This window comes from Mustela erminea, chromosome 6, assembly GCF_009829155.1.
Source record: "Mustela erminea isolate mMusErm1 chromosome 6, mMusErm1.Pri, whole genome shotgun sequence".
In the NCBI taxonomy this organism is placed as follows: Eukaryota; Metazoa; Chordata; class Mammalia; order Carnivora; family Mustelidae; genus Mustela; species Mustela erminea.
The window spans coordinates 125640900-125666951 of record NC_045619.1 but is presented as its reverse complement, the minus strand read 5'-3'; the positions used below and the strand labels follow the sequence as shown (position 1 = coordinate 125666951).

At 37.5% G+C, this 26052-nt stretch overlaps 1 protein-coding gene across 1 annotated transcript in view; it reads left to right on the top strand.

Annotated features, from left to right (window-relative positions):
• The window catches only part of DNAJC1 (DnaJ heat shock protein family (Hsp40) member C1), a 236006-nt gene that overhangs the window by 185619 nt on the left and 24335 nt on the right, over positions 1–26052 (top strand). Inside the window, exon 9 of the mRNA XM_032349597.1 lies at positions 20515–20634. Within this exon, the coding sequence (XP_032205488.1) occupies positions 20515–20634 (120 nt within the window). The remainder of the gene's footprint in view (positions 1–20514; positions 20635–26052) is intronic.

Genomic DNA, 26052 nt, shown 5'->3' with positions numbered 1-26052 from the left:
GACCTGAAACCATAAAAGTCCTTGAAGAGAGCACAAGCAGAAATTTCTGTGATATCAGACATACCAACATTTTTCTAGTTATGTCTTCTGAAGCAATGGAAATAAAAGCAAAAAATAAACTACTGGGACTATGTCAAAATAAAAAGCTTTTGCACAGTGAAGGAATCAAAACTAAAAGGCAACCTATGGAATGGGAGAAGATATATGTGAATCTCATATCTGATAAAAGGTTAGTATCCAAAATCTGTAAAGAACTTATCAAACTGAATACCCAAAAACCAAATAATCCAATTTAAAAATGGGCAGAAGACATGAATAGACATTTTTCCAAAAAAGACAAACAGATGGCCAACAGACATATGAAAAGATGCTCAACATCCCTCATCCTCAGGGAAATACAAATCAAAACTACAATAAGATATCACCTCACACCTGTTAGAATGGCTAAAATAACAAAAGAAACAAGTGTTGGCAAGGATGTGGAGAAAGAGGGAACCCTCTTACATTATTAATGGGAATACAAACTGGTACAGCCACTCTGGAAAACAGTATAGAGTTTCCTTAGAAAGTTAGAAATAGAACTACCCTATGATCCAGTAATTGCACTAGTCATTTAGCCAGTTTACCTAAATAATACACAATTACAAATTCAAAGGCATACATGCACCCCAGTGTTTATAGCAGCATTATCATTAGGAACTGTTAATCCTAATTTGGTTCCTATATTGACTTCCTAGGAGGCCTTAAAAAAATTATATTACCTCTTTTAGTCAGTTTCCTAATCTTAAAGGTGATGACATTATTTTAGGAAAAGCAAGACAAGATATAACTTCTGTAGAACAATAGATGTAACTAAAAAAGAAAATGGTGGGGGTAAGGGGAACAAACACTGGAAGCCATGATACAGGTCCTTTGCCTACATGATCAGACAGATTATACAGCAAGGATAAAGATTTAAATAGACTGAACATTTCTTTGTAATTTAAAATTGGGGTGTGTGTGTGTGTGTGTAAAGATTTTATTTACTTGAGAGAAAAAGAGCGAGAAAGAGGAGGAGCAGAGAGGAGAGGGAAAAGCAGACTCCCTGTTGAGCAAGGAGCCCAATGTAGGGCTCCATCCCAGGACTCTGGGGTCATGACCTGAGATAGGCAGATGCTTAACTGACTGAGCCACCCAAGTGCCCCTAAAATAGTTTTAATGCAAAAAAAAAAAAAAAAAGTGATTTGCTACATCTTAAATTTATCTATATAATGGAAATTATATGGCATACAGTAGACAAGTAAACCATTGTAACAGACAGAGGTTCCGGAATTAGATGCAGCCAGTTGCTTTTTGACGATGGTATCAAGGCAATTCAGATGGGTAAAGAATAGACTTCAATAGATGGTAGTGAAACAACTGGATACCCATGTGAAATAGACAATGAACTTAGATGCTAGCTCATCTGATAGGCACAGATATCCTAGACAGAACACTCAAATCACTAACCATGAAAGAAAAATATTAATAAATTGTACTTCCTGAAAATTAAAAACTTAGCATTTAAAAAAAATGAAAGGACATAGATTGTCAACAACTGTGAAGGGTCTACAGTTCCACCCTATTTGTAGACTAACAAGTTAGCCCACCACAGTTTCAGCGATACTAGTGGAAAACATGAGATCGGAGATAAAGGACAGTTTATTGCTATAGCAGTAGCAGTGGCCAGAATACCAGCTTTTTTATGCCAATCCCACAAGCCTCAGGTATTGTGGGATATATTAACAACTGTACAGTTTCTACCTTTACCCACAGGAAACTGTGGCAATTTGGTCATCAATAACAACCCTGGAGTTGAGATTGACCTGAATGCCTTCCACCACCATGGTAGGTAATGTCATTGGTCAGTTCAGATAGTCCAGAACAAACTTCATACCACTTTTTAAAATTGGAGGATTCCTACTGTAGGGATAACCCCATCATAGAGCACATAGATAACAAGCCAGTTATCCCTCTGGGTAACCAAGTGTAGTCTTATTTTGGAGACACCTCCTCAGTCATCTGTGGGCTATATAACATACTGGTGGTGTTTCTTTAAACACTTGAAGTTCTCTTATGACCATTCAAATTAATGACTTGCTTTCACACCAAATATAGTCCCATCTTTGTCACCAAAACTGTCAAGAACTATGAAGAGTTGGAGATTTTACTCTGCTCGCAAATGAGTAAGTTAACCTGCCATAGTTTCATGCTTTTTGAAGACACAAGACTCCTTGATCAGAGACAAGGACATTGTATTACTCACAGCAAAAGTAGTAGCTACAATTTTAGTATTTTTCTTCTGGTTCCATAAGCCCCATCCCCACAGAACAATACAAAGAGGTCCGTATGACCCCCTGTACAACCAGTGGATTATATGTTACAGAAGTAGATTGTTACTATGTTCCCCCAAGGTTAAGGAACCCAAATCTGCATGCAGTAAGCATGGCTCCCCTTTCCTCCAGAGCGAGGCAGTATCTTCACTATACTAAACAACACGAATGATTGCTTTTTGATCTTGAAGAGGAATGGTCTCTTCCTATCATTACTTATCTGTTGGACTGCTTGAGTGCCCTTACAACTTAGCACTGGCTTTCTCCAGAGCCAAACGATAGAAGAGAGAGCAAGACAGAAGCTGTGATGTCTTTTATAACTTATCCATGTAAGCCATTCCCACAATATCCTAGAAATGAATTAAAAGAAGTGTACTAGAAAATTCACAAATTAAACAACATGCAGCTGAACAACCAGTGGGTCAAAGAAGAAAATGAGGTATCTTGAAACAAATAAAAAACAATATACCAAAATGTATGGGACAGCAAAAGCAGTTTTAAAAAGAGAGTTCATAGCAATAAATGCCTGTATCAAGAAACAAGAGGATCCCTGGGTGGCTCAGTCATTAAGCCTCTACCTTCGGCTCAGGTCATGATCCCAGGGTCCTGTGACTGAGTCCTTCATTGAGCTCCTTGCTCAGTGAGGCATCTGCTTCTTCCCCCACCCTTCCCTCATGTTCGTGCTCACTGTCTCTTTCTCTCAAAAATGAATAAATCTTAAAAAAAAAATAAGAAATATGTCAACCTAACTTTATACCTCAAGGAACTAGAAAAAGAATAAACAAAGCACTGAGTTAGTAGTCAGAAGGAAATAAAGATCACTGAAGTAAATAAAATAGAGACTAAAAAGAAAAAGATCAATGAAACTAAAACCTAGTTCTTTGAAAGACAAAATGGACAAAACTTTAACTGGACTAAACCAAGAAAAAAGAAAGGACTCAAATAAAATCAGAAATGAAACAGATATCACATCTTATACCACAGAAATATAAAGGGCCATAAGAAATTATGAACAGTTATACACCAACAAATTGGACAACCTCAAAGAAATGCATGTTCCAGAAATATACAATTGACAAAGACTGAACCATGAAGAAATAGAAAATCTGAGGGATGCTTGGCTGGCTCAGTTGGTAGAACATGTGACTGTTGATCTTGGGATTGTGAGTTCAAGCCCCATGTTGGGCACAAAGCTTGCTTAAAAAGAAAAAGATTGATTACTAATAAGGACATTGAATCAGTAATCAAAATCTGCCAACAAACAGAAGTCCAGAACCCAACAGCTTCACTGGTGAATTCTATCAAAAATTCAAAGAGGAATAAATACCAATCCTTCTTAAACTTTTCAAAAAATAAATAAATAAATAACCCTGATACCAGACAAGGAAGGCAAAAGAAAAAATTACAAGCCAATATCTCTCATGAACACAGATGCAAAAATCCTCAATAGAATATTAACAAACCAGGGGTGCCTGGGTGGCTCAGTGGGTTAAGCGACTGCCTTCAGCTCAGGTCATGATCTCAGGATCCTGGGATCAAGTCCCCCATCGGGCTCTCTGCTCAGCAGGGAGCCTGCTTCCTCCTCTCTCTCTGCCTGCCTCTCTGCCTGCTTGTGATCTCTCTCTGTCAAATAAATAAATAAAATCTTAAAAAAAAAAAAAAAAGAATCTTAACAAACCAGATTCAGCAATATATCAGAAGTCCCATATACCATGATCAAGTGTGATTTATTCCAGGGATGCAAGGACAGTTTGTAGATGACATGGTATTATATTTTTAAGCCCTGAAGACTCCACTAGTCAACTGTTAGAACCAATCAACAAATTCACTAAGGTTTCGGGACATAAAAATCAGTTATACAAAAAGAATAAAACACCTAAGAATAAATTTAACCATGGAGATAAAATACCTGTATACTATCTATGAACAAAGATGAAAGAAACTGAAGAAGACACAAATAAATGGAAAGATATACCATGCTCATACATTGGAAGAATATTGTTAAAATATCAACACTATGCAATGCAATCTGTAGATTCAGTGCAATCATATTAAAATTCCAATGGCATTTTTCACAGAAATAGAACAAACAATCTTAAAATGTGTATGGAATCACAAAAGACTGTATAGCCAAAGCAGTCTTGAGAAAGAAAGCTGTAGGCATCATGCTCCCTGGTTTCAAACTATTACAAAACTATAGTTATCAAAACACGATGGTACTGGCATGAAAACAGTTACATAGAACAGTGGAACAAAATAAAAAGCCCAAAAATAAACCCACACATATATGAAATTAATTTGATAAAGGAACCAAGAATATACAATGAAGAAAGGGAAGTCTCTTCAGCAAATGGTATTGGGAAAACTGGACAGCCACATGCAAAAGAATGAATCTGGACTACCATCTTACATCATACACAAAAATTAATTCAAAGGGGATTTAAGACTTCAACATAAGACCTGAAACCATGAAACTCCTAGAAGAAAACATAGATGGTAAGCTCCAAGACAATGCAGATAGATACAGAGAACAAACTGGTGATTGCCAGAGGTAGGGAGTAGGCGAAGTGGGTAAAGGGAGTCAAAAGGTACAAACTTCCAGTTTAAAATAGTTATTGAGATGTAATATACAACATGGTATGGTATTGCACATTTGAAAGTTGCTAAGAGAATAGATCTTAAAAGTTTTTTTTTTTTTTAAGATTTTATTTATTTATTTGACAGAGAGAGATCACAGTAGACAGAGAGGCAGGCAGAGAGAGAGAGAGGGAAGCAGGCTCCCCGCTGAGCAGAGAGCCCGATGCGGGACTCAATCCCAGGACCTGAGATCATGACCTGAGCCGAAGGCAGCGGCTTAACCCACTGAGCCACCCAGGCGCCCAGATCTTAAAAGTTTTTATCAAAAGAAAAAAAATTGTTACTATGTATGGTGTATACTATAAATAGTATACTATGTATACTATTTAACTAGACTTACTGTGGTGACCAATTTGCAATGTATACAAATAGCCAGTCATGTTATACACCTGAAACTAATATAACGTTATATGTTAATTATACTTCAATAAAAGTATATTTACATCATAGGAGGCTGGATTAAGAGTATATGGGAACTCTACTATTTTTACAACTTTTCTATGAATCTGAAATTATTTCAAACTTAAAGGATTTTTTTTTAATTAAAAGATTTTAAAGGAAAATATAAGTTACAGAATGGAAGAAGATATTCATAAAACATATCTGACAAAGATCTTATGTCCACAAAACAAAGAACTCTTAATCAATTAACAAATAAGCAAGACATAAACACAGATTCATAAAAGTAATATTCAGTTGGGTCAATAAACATATGTAAATGTAAATATATGTAAACTAGACCATGTGTAATGTGGGAAATGCAAATTATTACCAAAATACATTTCATTACCATCAGGATGGTCAAAACTAAAACAATGTAATACCAAGTGTGGGTGAAGACCTGGAGGGCCTCTTCATACGCTGCTGGTTAGAATGTAAAACAATACAACTTGCTTGGAAAAATATAAAATAAAATAGATACTTTCCCTATGACCTAGCAATTCCACCACCAGGTATTTATCCAAGAGGAATTTGACCATTAAGACAGGTATAAATAAATGTCCATAGCAGCTGTTTTCATCATACATGCTAACCAGCAGCTGGCAGCTACCCAAATGTCCATCAATAGGAGAATGGATAAACAAATTGTGATACAAGGCTTTTTTCTGATATGTGTTGTGAAATATTTGCTCCCAGTTAGCGACTTTCCTTTTCATTTTTTAAAAGTTTCTTTGAAAGGCCAAAAGTTTAATTTTAGCAAAATTCAAATATTTGTGGTTTTACCATTTTAAAGTTATTATGTATATATAAATGGTATTCTGATGCTGACACACGGTTGCCAAAACCTTTACAGTAAAGGAGTCTCTAGGGGTCATTAACAGGAGTGTCAGCAAATTTGCAAATTTCGATGGATTCTAGAGCCTTTTATTTAAAAAGGGACCCCCACTCAAGGGAAGCCAGTTTGTAAGTAACAGCATAAAAGGACTTAATACATAAAAGAGAGGTGTGTTTCCTCTAGACCCTAATAAAGCCTAAAAGATGTTGTGGGTCTGAGAGACTCAAAAGCTGTTTCTTGACAGCATCACGAGTAGAGCAGCCCTCTGTTTACCATTTTATTTTCAAGACTTTAACCAAGGTTGCAGGACCTTACACTAAGTATGAGACAGTGGTCCGTTTTCTTTTTGTGAGCTTCTGAATGAGCAGGTCAAACAAATCTCCTCAGGGGACAAAGACCAATGTAATGTCATACTTGTCTTCCTACCAAAAGCAGGATATAGTTAAGATCTTGCCCTTAAAGACTGTGTGTGATCACAAGGCTGTTGAGGCTCCCCATGGTAGCTGGGGAGAAGGAGGTCATACTTTGGAGGTGAAGTAGACTGCACTCAAGGGGCAACTGGATGACATAGTTGGTTAAGCATCCAGCTCCTGGTTTGGGCTCAGATCATGATCTCAGGATCGTGAGATCAAGCCCCATGTCAGGCTCTACTCAAAGCTACGGAGTCGGCTTGGGTTTCCCTCTCCCTCTCTCTCTGCCCCTTCCTCCTGAGCCCCCCGCTTGCTCTCTTTCTAAAGTAAGTACATCTTTAAAAAAAAAAAAAACCTGAAGAGGCTGTAGAAATAGTCACTAAACAAAACATATTCACTAAATCTATAATGGCAAAATATTTACCAGTTGCTGATTGGATGAAGTCAGTAACTGCAATAATACTGACTACTGGACATTAATGAAGCCCACAGCATAAAGCTTGAGGTAATCCACCATGAGGCACCATTCATTCTTCCCAAGTTTAAGAGCAGGCCAAATTGAGCTGTTAAATGGCAAAGCAGTGGGGATAATCACCCCTTCTCTAAATGTGTCTTGTATAGGAGGTTTCATTCATTTAAAAGGCCATGTTTTAATATACATTGGACATTATTAACTGTTTTAATGGGAGAGGAGGTCCATGGGGTTCCATTTTATCAAGATAATTTGTATGTGGCAACTACTTAATTTTATTACTCATCCAGTCAGAGAGTCCATGACCACTGTGGGATATTTTAGGAGATGCCACTGTAACCATGAGCAATTTGGCAAGAGCAGTGTCCATGGTTAAGGTGAGGCGTACCTGTTTGTCCTCTCATCATGTTCAGTAGTCCCCCAATATTATAAGTGGCACTTTGTTTAAACTCACTGATATCCCAAGTACGACCATAATCTGAGCCCTGCATAAACCATGAAACTTTGGCAATTGGTGTACTTCAGCAGATTTTAAATTAATTCAAAACCAATATTTTAGAAGCACAAAGCCAGTCTGTGCCCTTTTATCTTTGTGTTGTATGAATTCTTCCAGTAAACTTCAGGTTACTACCTGGGTCTACTAGTGTACTTTTGTTTCCTCCTTATTGTAGACTGAATTGTGTCCACCCCCCCTCCACCTCACACATTGAACCCCTAAGCTCCAGAGTGACTATTTGAAAATAGGGCCTTTAAGGAAATAATTAAGATTAAATGAGGTCATAAGAGTGGGACCCTAACCTGATAAGACTTGTGTCCTTTTAAGAAGAAGGAGAGAAACCAGGGATCTATTTCTCTTTCTCTTCCTCCCACATATGGAGAAAAGGCCATCTACAAGCCAGGAAGGGAGCTCTCACCAGAAACAACTCTGATGGCACCTTCATCTTGGACTTCTAGCCTTGCAAGGTCTCAGTCTCCGGTGCTTTTTTTTTTTTTTTTTTAAGATTTTATTTATTTATTTACAGACAGAGATCACAGGTAGACAGAGAAGCAGGCAGAGAGAGGGTGGGGGGAAAGCAGGCTCCCAGCTGAGCAGAGAGCCTGATATGGGGCTCGATCCCAGGACCCTGAGATCATGACCAGAGGCGAAGACAGAGGCTTTAACCCATTGAGCCCCCCAGGCTTTCTTAACAGCTTGCCCAGATGCAGGGCACAAAGGGAAGAGTGAGACTTCAAAGCTATCAGCAATCAAATATCATAAAATGGAGTCAGCTGTTTGTTACCATATTAAATTATCATGAATGGATGATTCTAGCACATACTGTTTAGGTTATATTTGAATAATGTAATGTGTTTCACCATTTTAAATAAGACTTTGCAAATTTTTTCACATAAAGTTATATTCTTGTTAAATAGATCACTTTGATCCCATTTGTTTATCATTTGTCCCTTTTAAATCCTCACAAAATTAGAGTAAAGGAATAAAAAAAGGCATAAACCCTGGAACAAAGAGACTAGGAAAGACAACTGTAGCAGTCAGGCAATGTTAATGAAATTTTGTAAGATGGGGAGGAGTAGATAATTACCAGCATCTTAGGCCTTACCTTTCCCCCACCTGCCCTTGCACGAGACTGACTCATGTCACACAAGCCCAGAAGAGCTCAGGAAGTAAAGGTGTAGGGTAGGACAAGGGGACTGGATAAAAGACCGCACAAGGACTAGTTTGACACCTCCCTCCAGATTCTTTTCCCCAACCTGAATTTGTTATTTAACAGTGTTCCAAGGAAAGGAATAAAAATGGCAGGAAAGCTTTATTAAAAAATAGCCTGAAGAACACCAATCTAAGATTTCAATTATGCAGACCTTCAGTAACTACTCCCTCAGCCTTTCTCAGGCAGGGTTTAACGAGAGAATTATGCCCTATTGCTCATGCATTTAGTATATGTAATGAACTAACTTCTCTCCTATGCTAGTTATGTACCATCCTTGGGAGAATTTTAAAAGGGTCATTTCAATAGTTTTCTGTATCTTATCATTCAGGCAAGGAACTCCAGTTGAGAAGAGTACCCTCACATAGTAATTCAAAAACACTGCTTTCCTTGGAAAATTATAGAGATTAGTACTACCATTAGAGACTTAAAAAAGTATTACTCACGGGGCGCCTGGGTGGCTCAGTGGGTTAAAACCTCTGCCTTCAGCTCAGGTCATGATCTCAGGGTCGTGGGATTGAGCCCCGCGTCGGGCTCTCTGCTCAGTGGGGAGCCTGCTTCCTCCTCTCTCTCTGCCTGCCTCTCTGCCTACTTGTGATCTGTCTGTCAAATAAATAAATAAAATCTTTAAAAAAAAAAAAAGTATTACTCACATAGCACAAATTTAATTAGAAACTGAAGCCAGGGGGCGCCTGGGTGGCTCAATGGACAAAGCGTCCGAGTCTTAGTTTCTGCTCAGGTCATGATCTTGGGGCTGTGGAATGAAGCTCCGCATCCAGCTCCATGTTCTGCTTGAAATTCTTTCTCTCCCTCTGTCCTTCTCCCTCCCCTTACCCCTCCCCGCTCAAGAATGCATGTTTTCTCTAAGACAGATAAACAGACTGACAGAATCTTTAAAAAAAGAAAGAAAAAGAAATTGATGCCAGTCCCAGCTGTGGTTCTGGATGTGGTCGTCTTGGGCCAACTTTGTCCCTCTACCTGGAATGAATCCAGACCACTATCTTATACCACTTACACTTAAAAATTAAAATGGATTAAAGACTTGAATCTAGAGTTCCAAAGGGGAGTGGAAAGAGGACCCCAGAGAGCCCCAAGCAGCTTCACTGCCTCCAGTGGCCTCCTTCACACCCTGGAAGGAGCTACAGCTGGCCCCAGTCACCATCACTGCAACCACGAGCAGCCAACCGCCACCCACCCTCAGCGTCACAGACCCCAAGCCCCACACCACTGCAGTGGCTTGACGAGATCATCGCAAGGAGGGTTGTGGGAACAGTGATTGGTTCAATGTAAGAAACCGGTATGATTTCATCAACAGGAATGACACCAAGGAAGATGTGTTAGTGTGTCAGACTACCATAAAGAATAACCCCGGAAGTACCTTCACAATGTAGGGGATGGAGAGACCGTGGAGTTTGATGAATGAGAAAAGGTTTCAGAGGCATAAATGTGACAGGGCCTGGTGGATCTCCAGTGTACAGAAGTGAATATGCGGCAGACCTTAACCATTATACATGCTACCCACATCACAGGGGTCCTCCACATCACAACTCCCAGCACAATTACCAGAATAGTGAGTGGGGAAAAGAAGGACAGATCAGAGCCTGCTCCTGAAGGCCAGGCTTAACAGTGCTGCCCTCCCACAGGTAAGGGTTTCCCCCTTACTACATGCAGAGCCTCCATGGCCATGGACCACAGTCTTCTAACCCTCCTGTGCAGGGAGAGGTGATGGAAGGTGCTGACACCCATGTTCTCCATGCAGGAGAACAAGGTAGACCAGTGAGACAGAATATGCATCCGGATTATACACCACGATTCTGCACGGTCCTCCTCACCAAAGACAGCCTAGAGAGGAGAGCAATGAAAAAGCTAAGGAAAATCAAGAAGATGAGATCCAAAGTCAGCAGCCACCTCAACATTCATACCATCACAGACACCCAGAAAACCCTAAACCACGAGATGGCAAAGAGACAAAAGCAGCGAGTCCACCAGCTGAGAATTCATCCACTTCCTAGGTTGAGCAGGGCCGCGCTGACTAAATGCCAGCTTACCATCTCTACACCATCATCCAGTTTAGTCCAACAAGAAGAAATGAATATGAAATCCTAGCAATATGAAATGAACAGAAGTTTGGACTTGCCCTTAAGTTCTTGCTTTTTGCCCACTGATCAGATAAATAGAACTATCTGCGTTATCTATGCAGCATGGGGTTTTTATTACTTTTACCTAAAGATGTCTCTTTTTAATAATGAAAAAGTCTTTAAAAAAAAAAGCCTGGTTTTTCTCAATACATCTTTAAAGATTTTTAAATTGTTTCATATCTGGGTCTAGTTGAAATTTTTAAGAATCTTACTTTTAATTTGTAATAAAGGTTTACAATTTGATTTTTAAAAAGTCAACAAATGGCAAGCACCAGTTAATAAAGGTCTTAGATAATTAAAAAAAAAAAAAAAAAGAAAGAAAGAAAGAAAAACTTGAACCTCAGACTTGAAGTCTTAAAAATCTTAGAAGGAAAAAAAAAAACCAGTAATCTTCTTGACAAAGGTCCTGGCAATGACTTTCTGGATCTGGCAACAAAAACAAAAATAAATAGAACTACATCAAACTAAAAGCTTTCTGGACAGCAAAGGAAACCATCAACAAAATGAAAATGCAGTGCACTGACTGGGAGAAATATTTGCAAATTCTATATCTAATAAGGGGTTACTATCCAAAACATTAAAGAACTCAGTACAACTCAATAGCAGAAAAACAGTCTGATTAAAAAATGGACAGAGGACCTAAATAGATATTTTTCCAAAGAAGACATACAGATGGCCAACAGATACATGAAAAGATGCCCAAGATCACTAATCATCAGGGAAATGCAAGTCAGAACCACAAAGAGATATCACCTCACACTTGTTAGAATGACTAGTATCAAAAGGACAAGAAAAAAAAGTGTTGGGAAGGACTTGGAAGAATAGGAACCTTTGTGCACACTGTTGGTGGGAAGGTAAATTGGTGCAGGCACTATGGAAAACAGTATGGAGATTCCTCAATAAATTAAAAATAGAACTACCATATGATCCAGCAATTCTATATCTGGGTACTTATCTGAAGGAAACTGAAAATACTAACTCAAAAAGCTATATGCAGGGCGCCTGGGTGGCTCAGTGGGTTAAACCGCTGCCTTCGGCTCAGGTCATGATCTCAGGGTCCTGGGATCGAGTCCCGCATCGGCTCTCTGCTCAGCAGGGAGCCTGCTTCCCTCTCTCTCTCTGCCTGCCTCTCTGTCTGCTTGTGATCTCTGTCAAATCAACAAATAAAATCTTTAAAAAAAAAAAAAAAAAGCTATATGCACCTCAATGTTTCCTGCAGCATTATTTACAGTAGCCAAGATATGGAAACAATCTTAAATGTTCATTGACAGATGAAAGGGAAAAATAATGTGCTGTGTATATGTATTATGTATGTAAATATACATAAAATATACATATATAGATTTGTGTGTGTGTGTATACACACAATTATTCAACCATAAAAAAAGAAGAAATTCTTGCCATTTGTGACAACATGGGTGGACCTTGAGGGCATTATGCTAAGTGAATAAGTCAGAGTAAGGCAAATACCATATGATCTCATACTGGAATCCAAAAACAAACGAACAAAAACCATGCTCATAGATACAGAGAACAGATTGGTAGTTGCCAGAAGGGGAGGGTAGGGAGTAGGTGAAATGGATGAAGGAGTTCAAAAGGTACAAACTTCTAGTTACGAAATAAGTCGTGGGATATAATCTATAGCATGACAACTGTAGTTAATACTGTATTGCATATTTGAAAGTTGCTAAGAGTAAATCTTAAAAGTTCTCATCAGATACCACCTCCAACCTGTCAGAATGGGTAAGATTAACAACACGAAAGCCAACAGGTATTAGCGAGGATGTGGACAAAGGGGAGCCCTCTCGCACTGTTGGTGAGAATGGGAACTGGTTGCTGCCACTCTGGAAAACAGTGGAGATTCCTCAAAAAGTTAAAAATAGAGCTACCCTACAATCCGGCAATTTTACTCACTATTAGATATTTACCCAAAGGATACAAACATACTAATTTAAATGGGTACATGCACATCAGTGTTTATAGCAGCATTATCAACAATAGCCAAACTTTGGAGAGAGCCCCAATGTCCGTAAGAAGATGTAGTATGGGGATGTTTTGGTGGCTCAGTCAGTTGAACATCTGCCTTCTGCTGGGTTCATGATCCCAGGGTCCTGGGATCAAGTCCTGCATCAGGCTCCTTGCTCAGCAGGGAGCCTGCTTCTCCCTCTGCCTACTGCTCCCCCTGCTGTGCTCACTCTGACAAATAAATAAAATCTTTAAAAAAGAAAAAAAGCGGGAAAAAAAAATAAGATGTGGTATATTGGGGCACCTGGGTGGTTCAATTGGTTAAGCATCCGTCTTCAGCTCAGGTGATGATTCCAAGGTCCTGGGATGGAGCCCTGAGTTGGGCTCCCTGCTCAGCAGGGAGTCTGCTTCTCCCTCTCCCACTGTACTCTATCGCTCAGTCTCTCTTAAAATAAATACAATCTTTTTTAAAAATTTCTTTAGGGACACCTTGGTGGCTCAGTTGGTTAAGCGGCTGCCTTCAGCTCAGGTCATGATCCCAGCATCCTGGGACTGAGTCCCACATCGGGTTCCTTGCTCAGCAGAGAGCCTGCTTCTCCCTCTGTCTGCCTGTGCTCACTCTCTCTGACAAATAAATAAATAAAATCCTTTAAAAAATAAATAAATAATTTCTTTAAAAAAGGTGTGTGTGTGTGTGTGTGTGTGTGTGTGTATGTACATATACACACACAATGGCCTTTTACTCAGCCATCAAAAAGAATGAAATCTTAACCATTTGCAAGGAAGTGCATGGAGCTAGCGTATATTATGCTAAGTGAAATAGGTCAGAGAAAGACAAATATCAAACGATTTCACTTATACATGGAATTTAAGAAGCAAAACAGATGACCATGTGGGAGGGGAAAAAAGGGAAACAAACCCTAAGAGACTCTTAAGGATGGAAAACAAACTGAGAGGTGATGGAGGGAGGTGAGTGGGGGATGGGCTAGATGGGGGAGGAGTATTAAAGCAGGCACTTGTTGTGATGAGCATTGGGTGTTGCATTTAAGTGATGAATCACTGAATTCTACTCCTGAAATCAGTGTTGCACAGCATGTTAACTAAATAGAATTTAAATAATTTTCTTAAAGTTCTCATCACAAGAAAACAAAATTCTATCACTATAAATGGTGACATGTTAACATGTTATCATTTCTTAATACAGTTGACTCTTGAACAGCATGGGGGTTGGGGTGCCAGTCCACCTGCACATATTGTGCTCAGTTGAAAACCTTGTAACTTTTGACTCCCCCAAAATTACTAATAGCCTATGACTGCCCAGAAGCCTGATAATATAAGTCAATTAACACATATTTTAGGGGTGCCTTAGTGACTCAGTAAGTTGGGTGTCCACCTTCAACTCAGGTCATGGTTCTAGAGTCCGGGGATTGAGCCCCACGTTGGGCTCTTTGCTCAGCAGGGAGCCTGCTTCTCCCTCTCCCACCACTCCCTTTGCTTATGCTCTTTCTTGCTGTCAATAAATAAATTTTAGGGTCACCTGGGTGGCTCAGTGGGTTAAGCCTCTACCTTCGGCTCAGGTCATGATCTCAGGGTCCTGGGATCCTGGCTCTCTGCTGGGTGGGGAGCCTGCTTCCTCCCCTCTCTGCCTGCCTCTCTGCCTACTTCTGATCTCTCTGTGTCAATAAGTAAAATCTTTTAAAAAATAAAATAAAATAAATTTTAAAAGTTTTTAAAAAACACATATTTTGTATGTATTATATATTCTTACAATAAAGTAAGCTAGAAAACAAATGTTACTAAAATCATTTACAGTGCTGTATTTACTTAAAAAAAAAAAAAGAAAACCTGTGTGTAGGTGGACCCATGCAATTCAAACCCATGTTGTTCAAGCAAGGGTCAACTATATATATAAATATCGAATCATTGTGTTGTACATCTAAAACTATTGTAATGTGTGTAATATAATGTTGTGTGTAATTATACTTAAATTAAAAAAAAATCCCTCCAGAGACACCTGGGTGGCTCAGACACCTGACATCTGCCTGTGGCTCAGGTCATGATCTCAGGATTGTGGGATCAAATCCCCACATCGGGGGTGCCTGGGTGGCTCAGTTGGTTAAGTGACTGCCTTCAGCTCAGGTCCTGATCCTGGAGTCCCGGGATCAAGTTCCTGCATGGGGACCCTGCTCAGCAGGGAATCTGCTTTTCCCTCTGATCCACACCCCTCTCATGCTCTCTCTCTCTAGTAAATAAATAAAATCTTTAAAAAAAAAAAAATCCCCACATTGGACTCCCTGCTCAGTGGGGAATCTGCTTGAATTTCTCTCCCTCTGATTCTCTCTTTCCCCCCGCCCATGCCATGCTTGTGCTCACTCTCTCTCTAATACATAAATCTTAATAAATAAAATAAAATAAAATCCTTCCAGTAGCTTTTTCTGTCATGCAGAATAAAGGGGCCAGCATCCTTGCAGTGGCCTCGAAGTCCTTATGTGATTTTACCTTCTTACCTTTCTGGCCACATCTCCTCTCCCTGCCCCGCTTTGCTGAAGCCACCCTAGTCATCCCATTATGGCTCAGACATCCTAGACATCTTCCACCTGAAGCCTATTACAATTTTCTCTTTCCTATCTCAGAGTAATTCTGCTGTATTGTATTTTACTGTGTATCAAATCACCACAACACTTAGTGACATAAAATATTTTTTAAAAGACTGGATCAAACATACTTGTGTCCGTTTCTCCAGGGGGATTTATTCACTGTTGCTCCCCAGAGAGGAAGCAAAGAGGAATTTGAACTACATGCATTGTCTTAACCAAAGTTTCTAAGCTATCTTTAGTAAAGAACCAGATTTAAAATATTTTTAGTTTTGGGGGTGGGGGGCTTAAAGAGCATACGAGTTGGGAGGAGGGGCAAAGGGAGGGGGGAAAAAAATCTCAAGCAGACTCCCCACTGAGCATGGAGCCCAATGTGGGGCTCCATCTCCCAACCCATGAGATCATGACCTAAGCCAAAATCCAGAGTCAGTCACCCAACCCACTGAGCCACCCAGGCACCCAGTTTAGAACATTTTCATTTCCATCTGTTGCTGACCAATCTATAGTCCTATTGTGCCAAAGAAGAATGTAGCTCACACTTAATGTGACCCGCCATGGTAGTTTGACATTTTACTGGCTTATATTCTGTTTAAGAGTTTGCTCTGATTGACTTATTTCACTCAGCATACCTCTAGTTCCATAATCTCTCTAGTTCCACCCACATCGTTAAAAAAAAAAAAAAAAAGAAAGAAAGAAAGAAATTTCATTTCTTTTGTTGGCTGCATAGTATTCCATTACAATTATCATACGATCTCCCTGATATGAGGAATTTGAGAGGCAGAGTTGCGGGGATAGGGAAAGAAAAAATGAAACAAGATGGGATCGGGAGGGAGATAAACCCTAAGAGATTCTTAATCTCACAAAACAAACTGAGGTTGCAGAGGGTAGGGAAGTGTGGAGAGGGTGGTTGCATTATGGACATTGAGGAGGGTATGTGCTATGGTGAGTGCTGTGAAGTGTGTGAGCCTGACAGTTCACAGACCTGTACCCCTGGAGCAAATAATACATTTTATGTTAATTTTAAAAAAAAGAAGAAGAAGCATTTTTGGTTGTTATGGCAGTTTTAATTTGCTGGCTCTAACCCTTACTTCAAGTTTATGGATTTACTTTGTCACAGATGGGTAACAAACTGTTGGCAGATTGGCACCAGCCCACGGCCACACTTTAGGGTCACTGGTCCAAAGGTAGACCTCCCTTTTTGGGAAGATAGCTAACTCATAGATGAGGAGACATTTCTGGGCACAACATGAAGTGATTGCTGCTGAAGGGTCACAACCTTGGAACAACAGTTTGGGGGAAGTTCCAAGAAATTCTTTAAAGAAGAGTTTCTCCTCTTAAGAGTGAAAAGACATTTGAAGTGATTTTTTAAAATTATTTTGTTTGGTTGTCTTTACGTACAATTTATTCATATAAATAGTCAAGGGTACCTAACTGCTCGGTTTTTAAATTGGAAAGGAAAACTGTAGAGGTGAACATCAAATATGCATCCTGAAACACGAAGTCAGTATAGAGCATGGATTTGGAAGGTAGCAGATTATTAGATATACCATTCACATTATTCGGTATCCATTATCAGATATATCTGATATATCTGATACTTTAAGTGGTGATGCTCTTTTGCAAGGACATTATTTCTTAAATAAATGTCTAAGAATTTGAGTTGAGCTGAATCTACTAAACATTGTTGAATCCAAAATTGTAACTTTTGTAATTATGTAAGATAATAATCATTAGTAGGTCATTTCAATAGAAATATTCATTAGGGAGTTTCAATATCTATCAGATAGAAATGGACCTTTTCTCTTTAAAGAAAATATAAATAAATACATATAAAATTTCTTCTAAATTGGCCATAAGTTTTCAGTACCTAATAAATTGCATGATCCTTAGTAATTAACATTTTGTGGTCTACAGCTGTGAGGGGGAAGGTATGTATAGATTACTCAAAAAATAGAGTGTGCTTTCTCGTACAGCTTCCAACTCCTCTCCCCCAAGAATAGTGAGGATTTTCAAAGACATCAAATCTTTGAACATATGTGGTTTTATGATAAAAATCTATCCCAAAGGGATACTATTTGGGGATACAATTTAAATTTTCATATCAGCTCTTACTTTAGTAGATATATTTTGAGGTCATTACATAAAAATATTGAATAATTTGAAAACTTACTTATTTTTTATTCAGTATGGAGATTTATTCCCAGAGCGGGGCTTTTCTGATGCAAAATTGGAATGCTTGTGTAGTCACAACAGCTGTCCCCACACCATGTGGTGTCTTCCATTACTTTACTGTAGAGATGAATTTTTGGCCCAGTGTCTCAGTTATATTGGACACACATGGTTTTAAGTGGCAAAGCAGTATGCTTATGCATTCATTTGACTTTCACAGCTACAGTTGGCTCCAGATTAGAACAAGGAGAATACATTCACACCATGGCCACCCTCATGGCTGCTGTAGTAGCTGGATCACAGTAGGCTCTGTTGCTTCTAAAGACACAACTAACTATTGCTGAGGAATTACACATTCACCAAAGTGCCTTACAGCTGTAGGAGAGAGAATAATGAATTGCTAAAAGGATTCTTTGAAAGATTTCAGATTATGGGCCTAGTTATTATCGATCCAGTTTTTTTTTTAATATTAATAATGAAAAAGCACAGCCATGAAATAACTATGAAACTAAAAGGAAAGATTGTCATAGCAATAGATGATTTTTTAGAACGTCAGTCCAGATACTTAAAATTTTTCCTTCCCAGAAAAAAAGTGGCACTGTACTTTAAGATTCATTAACAAAGAATTAAAATCTGATTGATTTTTAATGTCCATTATTCATGTCTGCAGCGTATTTGGAAAGCCAGTGGATTAAAAATAGGAATTACTGTAAAGAATTAGTTTACTATGTGACACAATGGCTACAGTATTGATATTTTAGACAACTTTTTGCTTAAAAATTTTGTATGATTAATACAGAGGTAAGATGACTTGATTTAATGTGAATTTGCATTGTTACACAATATAGTTTGGATACTATATCTCTGTGCAATCTCATGATTCCTGGTATGACTTTTACCATAAACTTAAATTCTTATTAACTCTTTGGGCATTTCTGAAGTCAGTTGGTGTAATTATTAAAGTTTCAGTTTTTTTAGAAATGAAAATATTTCCTTGGAAATCCACTCATGTCCCACTAATGTCCACATAATATTTTCCCCATAAATAAAGTTAAAACAAACAAGCAAAAAGAAAAACCCTTCAGTGTAAATTTTCAAATTATTGGATATGGAGCATTAGACTTCTAATATTCATTAAATATCAAAGAAATTCTGACCATACCCTATGGAGACTACCTTTTTATAGAACTGAATTTATGCATGTATGGTACCGGCTGTACTGATGAATATGTTTGAGGCTTTCAGCTTTTAGTGGATACAAAATAGAATGATTGATAAAATCCTCCCTACTATTGGCTATTATTTACTGACTCTTAAGTGGCAGGTTGTATTTATGCCAATTTATCTGCTTCAGGGAACATTCTTGATAGCAGAACAAAGTGAATAAAAGTAGTTTGCTTTGCAAATGAATGCAAATGGGAGAGCCTTTCGGAAAGCCCTTTAACAGGGGCAGTGCACTTTGATTATGAGTGAAGCTGCCATTTGGACATGGTGAAAAGAGCACGCTTGAACCATTGATTGGGGGAGACAGTAAAAAGTCAGGAAGGGCCCCGTTAAGCTTGCAGTGAGGCAGGCGGATGTCAGTGTGGTTAGAGCACAGTGGGAGAATGACAGGGAGGATTAGTGTCAGGGAGAAGCTTTGCTGTAGCTGTGGAGATAGTCCCTGGGGTCACTCACCTCTGACTGTTGTTCTGTGCTGATGGTTCTGTAATGCAAACAGCCTGATGTATGCCTGTTCATTATCGGAAATGGTGATTAGAAAAGGTATTTGTCTCAAAGGTTTCCTTCTTTCTTTTTTTCTTTTTTAATTAAAGAAAATAAGGTGGGCTTCCTCCATTTCTCTGCTGACTCCTGGAGTAGTATTGTTTAATACCACAGTGGTTGCCGCCTCTGGTAGGGAGTAGTTTAGTGCTACAATCTAATGTAGAGTTATTGTAACATGGTTATTTGTTATTAAATAATGGGGGGGTGTTGTTTTGGGGGGTTTTATTTGCTCAGCTTTGGGTTTGACCAAGTAGTACTGAATAAAATGCAGAGAATATGCTTGCTCTTAGAATTTTTGCTTTTGCAAAAAAGATTTCATAATCTTGAAGGTATTTTTTTTTTCATTCAGTTTCACAATTAGATCAATTTTTAGGGGCTATTTACCTTCTCAAAAATGAAGTGTTGCTTTGCATGGACTTGATATTTTAAGTCTCGGTTGTAGGTACTTCTAATTTTCTGTTCAAAGTTTTATAAAGTGCTAACATTTGATAAGTTAAACCTCTTGAAAATACACGATTTTTAGAGTTAAGTCTTATTACAGAATGAACAAAAACTATCTCTGTTTCAGTTCTGATTCTAAAGCAGTACATTTACTTGTTTACATTTTCATTTTTACTTATAAGGTGTTTTGTTTACTTTAGGTATAATTTCTCTTAAAACTTTGGAGACCCTTTATAGTAACCTTATAGGAGGCATCTGTGAGAGCAGGGTGACACACAATGTATTTCATAGGCTTTGAGAGTGGTTCCTCACTTAATGCAAAACTGAACTTTTTTTTTTTTTTTTTGGTCTTCAAAAGCCTGGTCTCACAATATTTCTGCTTTCTTATTTGGTATACATAGGAAAATTTAAAAGGCTGCTGGAGCTTTGCATTCTTATGTTAAATATGCAGCTCAAAGCTTTAGCTAAACTATTGGATACATGTTAATAGTATTGGTTTTGTAGAAAGCAAATTGCCCAGTTTGTTTCACAGGCTTATTAAATGTTACAGCGAACATTCTCTAAAATTACTTTTTTCTGTAATTTTTGCAGGCACCTGAATGGACAGAAGAGGACCTCAGCCAGCTGACAAGAAGTATGGTTAAGTTCCCAGGAGGGACCCCAGGTCGATGGGAAAAGATTGCCCACGAATTGGGTCGATCGGTGACAGATGTGAGTTTACTCAGATTTGCATTGTATGGAGAGTGACAAACCAGAACAAGCCAACTATGTAGAAGACAGACATAGATGCATCCGACATTCTCTTTGGAGAAAGGGTACAATTCTTTTAGGACCTGGAAGTGAACCATTAATGAAATAAGCAAGAAGCAGATGTCAGCCAGTCCCCTGGTCCACAATTAACAGCTGTGTGAGGAATTCTAGTGTTGAGAGACTTAAGCTACAGTAACCTAATCACAGAAAACAGTGCTGGTTTTTGTGTTTAAAGTGACCCCTTTATCTGTGGAGAAAATAGTTCTTAGACTGATCAGAATTAGAGAAGTTCTATTTCAGCTGGATCTTTTTAACGCTGAAGTACAGAGTGCTATAGGTATTTAATCAGGTGGTTTGCATTAATTAAATCAGCGGGGTTCTTACATATATCTTTTTATTTCAAGAATGGTAACTACCATCCATTTTGACAAGTTGTTTAACCAAAAAAAGTAATATATGTGAACAATATATATCGATATATAATATATATAATAAAAATAAAATAATATATATAATAAAAATATATAGTTTTTATTATATATATCTGTGTGTGAATGAATATATATATGTTGAATATAATGAATATATATATAGATACACATATATGTATCTATATATATATAACTGGCTATATCTAACATTTAAAAGACTAAGTATTTACCTGAAAAGTTTTTGCTTTCACACTTTATTCAGGAAATTTAAGGCAGAGAACCTTATAAAAGCATCTACCACAGTATCTGACATGTGCTAAATAGTAAATGTTTACTTGGAATTCAAAGAAATCTTTATTTTTATCAATATGAGCCTTATTTTCATAATTGATAGTAAATATTCTTTACTAAATAAGTCAGTTATTTACTGAATTTAAGTAAATCCTGTACACCTAAAATATTTCAGGGATTACTGAAAGCAAAAGATTCAAATGACCTCTTCAATTCTGTTAGTATACCCTTGAGTCGTTTTTGATAATGAACAATTTTAAAACCCTATGAAATGACTAGCTAAACCACCCCGACAAAAACATCCAGCTTGTTACATAAATGCTAGGTTTTTTTCATAATAAACTTCCATTTTAATTTATAAGCAAACTTACAAAATATTACTGTCAATTTTTTTTCGGATAGGAACTGCTTTGAGAATTTTAAATAATAGAGATGTTTTTACTATCAAATAAGTCTTTTAAAGATCACATTTAAAAGACTACTTTCTGAATTTTTATATGATTTTTGCATCATTTTGGCTTCAGAGTTGAAGTCTCATGTGAAAAAAAGCTTTGTATCTTCTAACTTTTTTTTTTTCTGTTTCATGAGGAGATCCATTATTTAGATGACTGGAGACAAACCATAAGGATACCTTTTCTTCTGCTAAGAATGTTACTGGGATGTGCGTTTTATAACCTTGTTTTTAGGTTGCTCATAAAAGATAAATTAATAATGCCTTATCCTTAAATATCTGACCAAATTAAGGATATTCCATGGTTATTGATGTTTTAAGTACTATGACCCTTTAACTATACTACTGTTACTATATGATTAACAAAAATTACTGAAATAATTTTTAGAAAGTCATAAAACGAACTGGTTTAAAGGCCCCTAAAACTTTTAGTTTTACTGGGGAAAAAAATAGTTCATTTAGTGTCTCCTTTGAAGGCAGCACTGCCTTTAACTTTTTTTTTTTAATTCTTATTTTATGTATTTATTTGACAGAGAGATACACAGTGAGAGAGGGAACACAAGCAGTGGGAGTGGGAGAGGGAGAGGGAAAAGCATGCCTCCCACTGAGCAGAGAGCCCAGTGCGGGGCTCAATCCCAGGACCCTGGGATCATGATCTGAGCTGAAGGCAGACGATCAATGACCAAGCCACCCAGGCTTTAACTTTTAAATAACTTTTTAAATAACATTTCTATGAGACCTCATAGTTAATAATGTCAAAGACAGAAAACAGAATAGAAGCAATATTTTAAATTAAGTTGTTAAAATCTGGTAAATTTTTATCTGTATTTTTAAGAAGAGAGATGAAAGTTTCTATACCAAGAATAGACATGGTGTAACCAACACAGCCTTGAGAATGGCTAGTTTGTATCAGAGATCTAGAAAACCTATATATTGTTCAGTAGTCTTAGTGCAGTCTTGGTATAGGCAAAGATACCTTTTCAAATTTTTGCAAATGCATCCCATATGTTTCAGTTGTTTTTCTTCTAGACTTAGCCAAAGGAAACTGAATCCATGTCTGCACTAGATATATTTTCTTCTTACCATGGAAGTAGCAAACATGACTTTTTGGGATTTTTTTTCTTCCAAATATTCTATTTTCATAATAAGGTACCTAAAATACCTTGAACCTAAACTTCTTTGGCACCAAGAAATGCACTTGTGACTTTTCTTCTATGTACAGCGTGTACACTGTATTTTCATTCTGTCGGCATCACATCCTAGCTGGACTACACGTTTCATTTCAGTAACCCCACACACATGTGCAGGCACACACAAATCACTCTCCTCAAGAGAGCAGGTATCTGTAGACTCAGGTAACACACAATGAAGTGAACACACAATGAAGTACATCGAAGCAGCTGAAGTGGGTTCAGCTATTAAGTTCCTTTAGTAAAATGTTAAGATCACTTTAGATCACTTATACTTCTTTTTGGCTTATGGCATTAATGAGATTTGTTTTCATTAAGTATTTAATTATGGCAAAAAAACAAATTCAGTTTGCTGTCATCAGAACCTCTGCTTCCTGACCTAATCAGTACCAATTCTCCCTGGTCTACACATCTGTTCCTTGAACCATTTTTTTGTTGTTGTTTTTTTGGTTTGCTAACTTTCTAACTTCAAGTTTAGTTCTCTTTCCTTCAAGAAACAATTGACCTTTTGCAGGGAGCAGCTAGAGTATGTCCCGTATTTGGGTTGAGAGATTACAATGAAAAACCCATTTTATTCCTCATTTTAAAAAGGAGTTTTCAGTGTATTAATGGTCGCAATCAACAAGTTGCTAAATTCTACTCTGGATAAAATACAAGCAATGTGATTGCCATTGTAAAAAATTCAAAGTATATTTTAACTCAGATATATCAAAACTACAAGACCTATTTTATTATAGGGTAAGTATTTTAAATGTTAATATATGCCTTCCAGCAAATAATTTTGGTAACCACAAAGGACACTAAAATTGTAAAAACAACAAAGGAAACAAAAACTGGCATGGAAAAACAACTTCAACGTGATTATTAACTGCAGGTTTTCTAAGTTAAGGTCAGGGAGCCTCAGATTTCTCGCTTGTGAAGTAATATCATCCTCTTGCCTGAAAGGATGTAAACTGATGCTGCTGCTCTCCTGGTCACTAATCTCGCTCATTCTGGTTGTGATAACTGACTGATTGGAGATTTTCTGCCCCAAATAGGCAGCAAAACAAAAGACAGGTGAATAGATTTAAAAAGACTTTTATAATTAGCTTAGTGCCACAGTGAGAGGTAAAAGTTGTATAGTTAGATAAGCATCCCCATGTGCCAATGAAAAAGAGGAGGGAAAATCATAAAATTCCCAATTGTATTTTATATAACTACAGCTAGAGAGGAGAAACTCTGGGGGAATGTATATATTATGGTAGTTGTTCCAAAAATATGTAAACAGAGATTTTATTCAATAGCAGATAAGCTTTATGCTTTATCAGTGAATTAAATATACAGTGATTATTTTGGTGAGTATATTACTGCTATTACTTTTATAGTTAGACTAGACCCACATGAGTTGTAAAGATAACAAGGACCGTCTCACTGTTCTCGCAGCCAGGATTCCTGCTACGGCACTTTCCTTGGTCGGAGCCTGACGTCGTATCTGGTCCTTCCTCTCCTCCTTCACTTCCTCAACCTCAAGGTCTTTAAAGATATTTACATTTTAGAAAGGAATACGTCCTTTATCCCGTTCTTCTTGCTAGCTGAGTCACTGGCTATTCTAATAACCAATTTTCAAAGTAATATTAATAAGTGATTTTAAAAATGTGTTCCCAAAATCTGTTTCTCTCTCCCTCCTTCTCTCTCTCCTGTATTTTAATAGGAGCCTTTAGGTTCTTATCCCAAGTATATGAATGATCAGAGTGAGAATTTCAGGCAACTTGATTGCCTCTTTAAAGGAAAGATGAGGCAGTATTAGCACTGTTTGGTTTCCATCAGAGAAAAATTACATAATTAATTGCTTAATCTGTCTATTGACTTTGTTAGAATTTTGCTATGATCTGACTTCTGGGGCAAAGGTTTATAGATCTGAATTCCATGTCATCATTTCTGTCTCCACATTGCAAAAATCAGGAGATCAAACCAACATTTTTAACTATTTTAAGTGATAATATTGATTATTCCAGCATTCATTTTCATTGTATTTTATATTTTTCAAACCATTTAAATACACATTATTTTGCTCAATCTTCACGACAGCATGCTGAGACAGATAGGTAGCCATTTTACAGTTGAGTACACTGTTGCTGAGATGTTTATTCAGGATGACACAACTACTAGCAGAGTTGGGATAATACTAGTTATTTTGGTTCCTCATCTACTATGTTCCTATCACTACTTAATGCTGTTTTACTGCTGTGTGTATGAAAGACACTTTAAATGTGTCTAGAGACATTTTGTCATTAGGCCTTTCTTGGTAAAACTATGTTCATAGAAAAAAGAAACTTTTAAAAATACACTCAAGTAAAAATTTGTTTCTCATCAGCCATAATAAAACATTATTTCTATAAACATTTTGTCACATAGACAAAATGTGGACTAGACTTTAGTCTTCCTCTATAGGCATAAGTATACATAATTTTAACAGTATTTATCAGTGCCCTGTCCTTTTCACTTCACTATGAAACAGGAGCTACTCTTCACAACAGTGAGAGCCGCTTCGTTTTTCTAAACACTTACAGAATATTTTATGTTGTCTTGATATAATTAAGGCGTGTCCTAAGGATTGTCATTTAAATTGCTTCCTTTTTTTGCTATTTTACTGGATTATCTTTCTTTTCTTCATCCATCTTTCCACTTATTTTTTTTCTTAGCTTGTATTCCTAGAAGTAGAACTGCTTGGTTCAAGAATATGGATGTTTTTAGAACTTTTGATGGCTCTAAAATTGGCCCCCAGAGAGGTTATAACAATAAACAGTGCCATTAGTAGTATACAAGAGAGGTCACTTCCTCATAATCTCACAAACACTGAATGTTATTTTTGGGTTTTCATCATTGCCTGTCAAATAACTGAAAAGTGCTATAGCACTGATTTTTGCAACTTGCCTCCTTACGTTTTGGTCTTATTACAAATAAAGTTTGTGTTAATTCATTAGAATTTTAGGACAGACCTATCACCTGCAAATACTTTGCCACTTTCTTTATATCT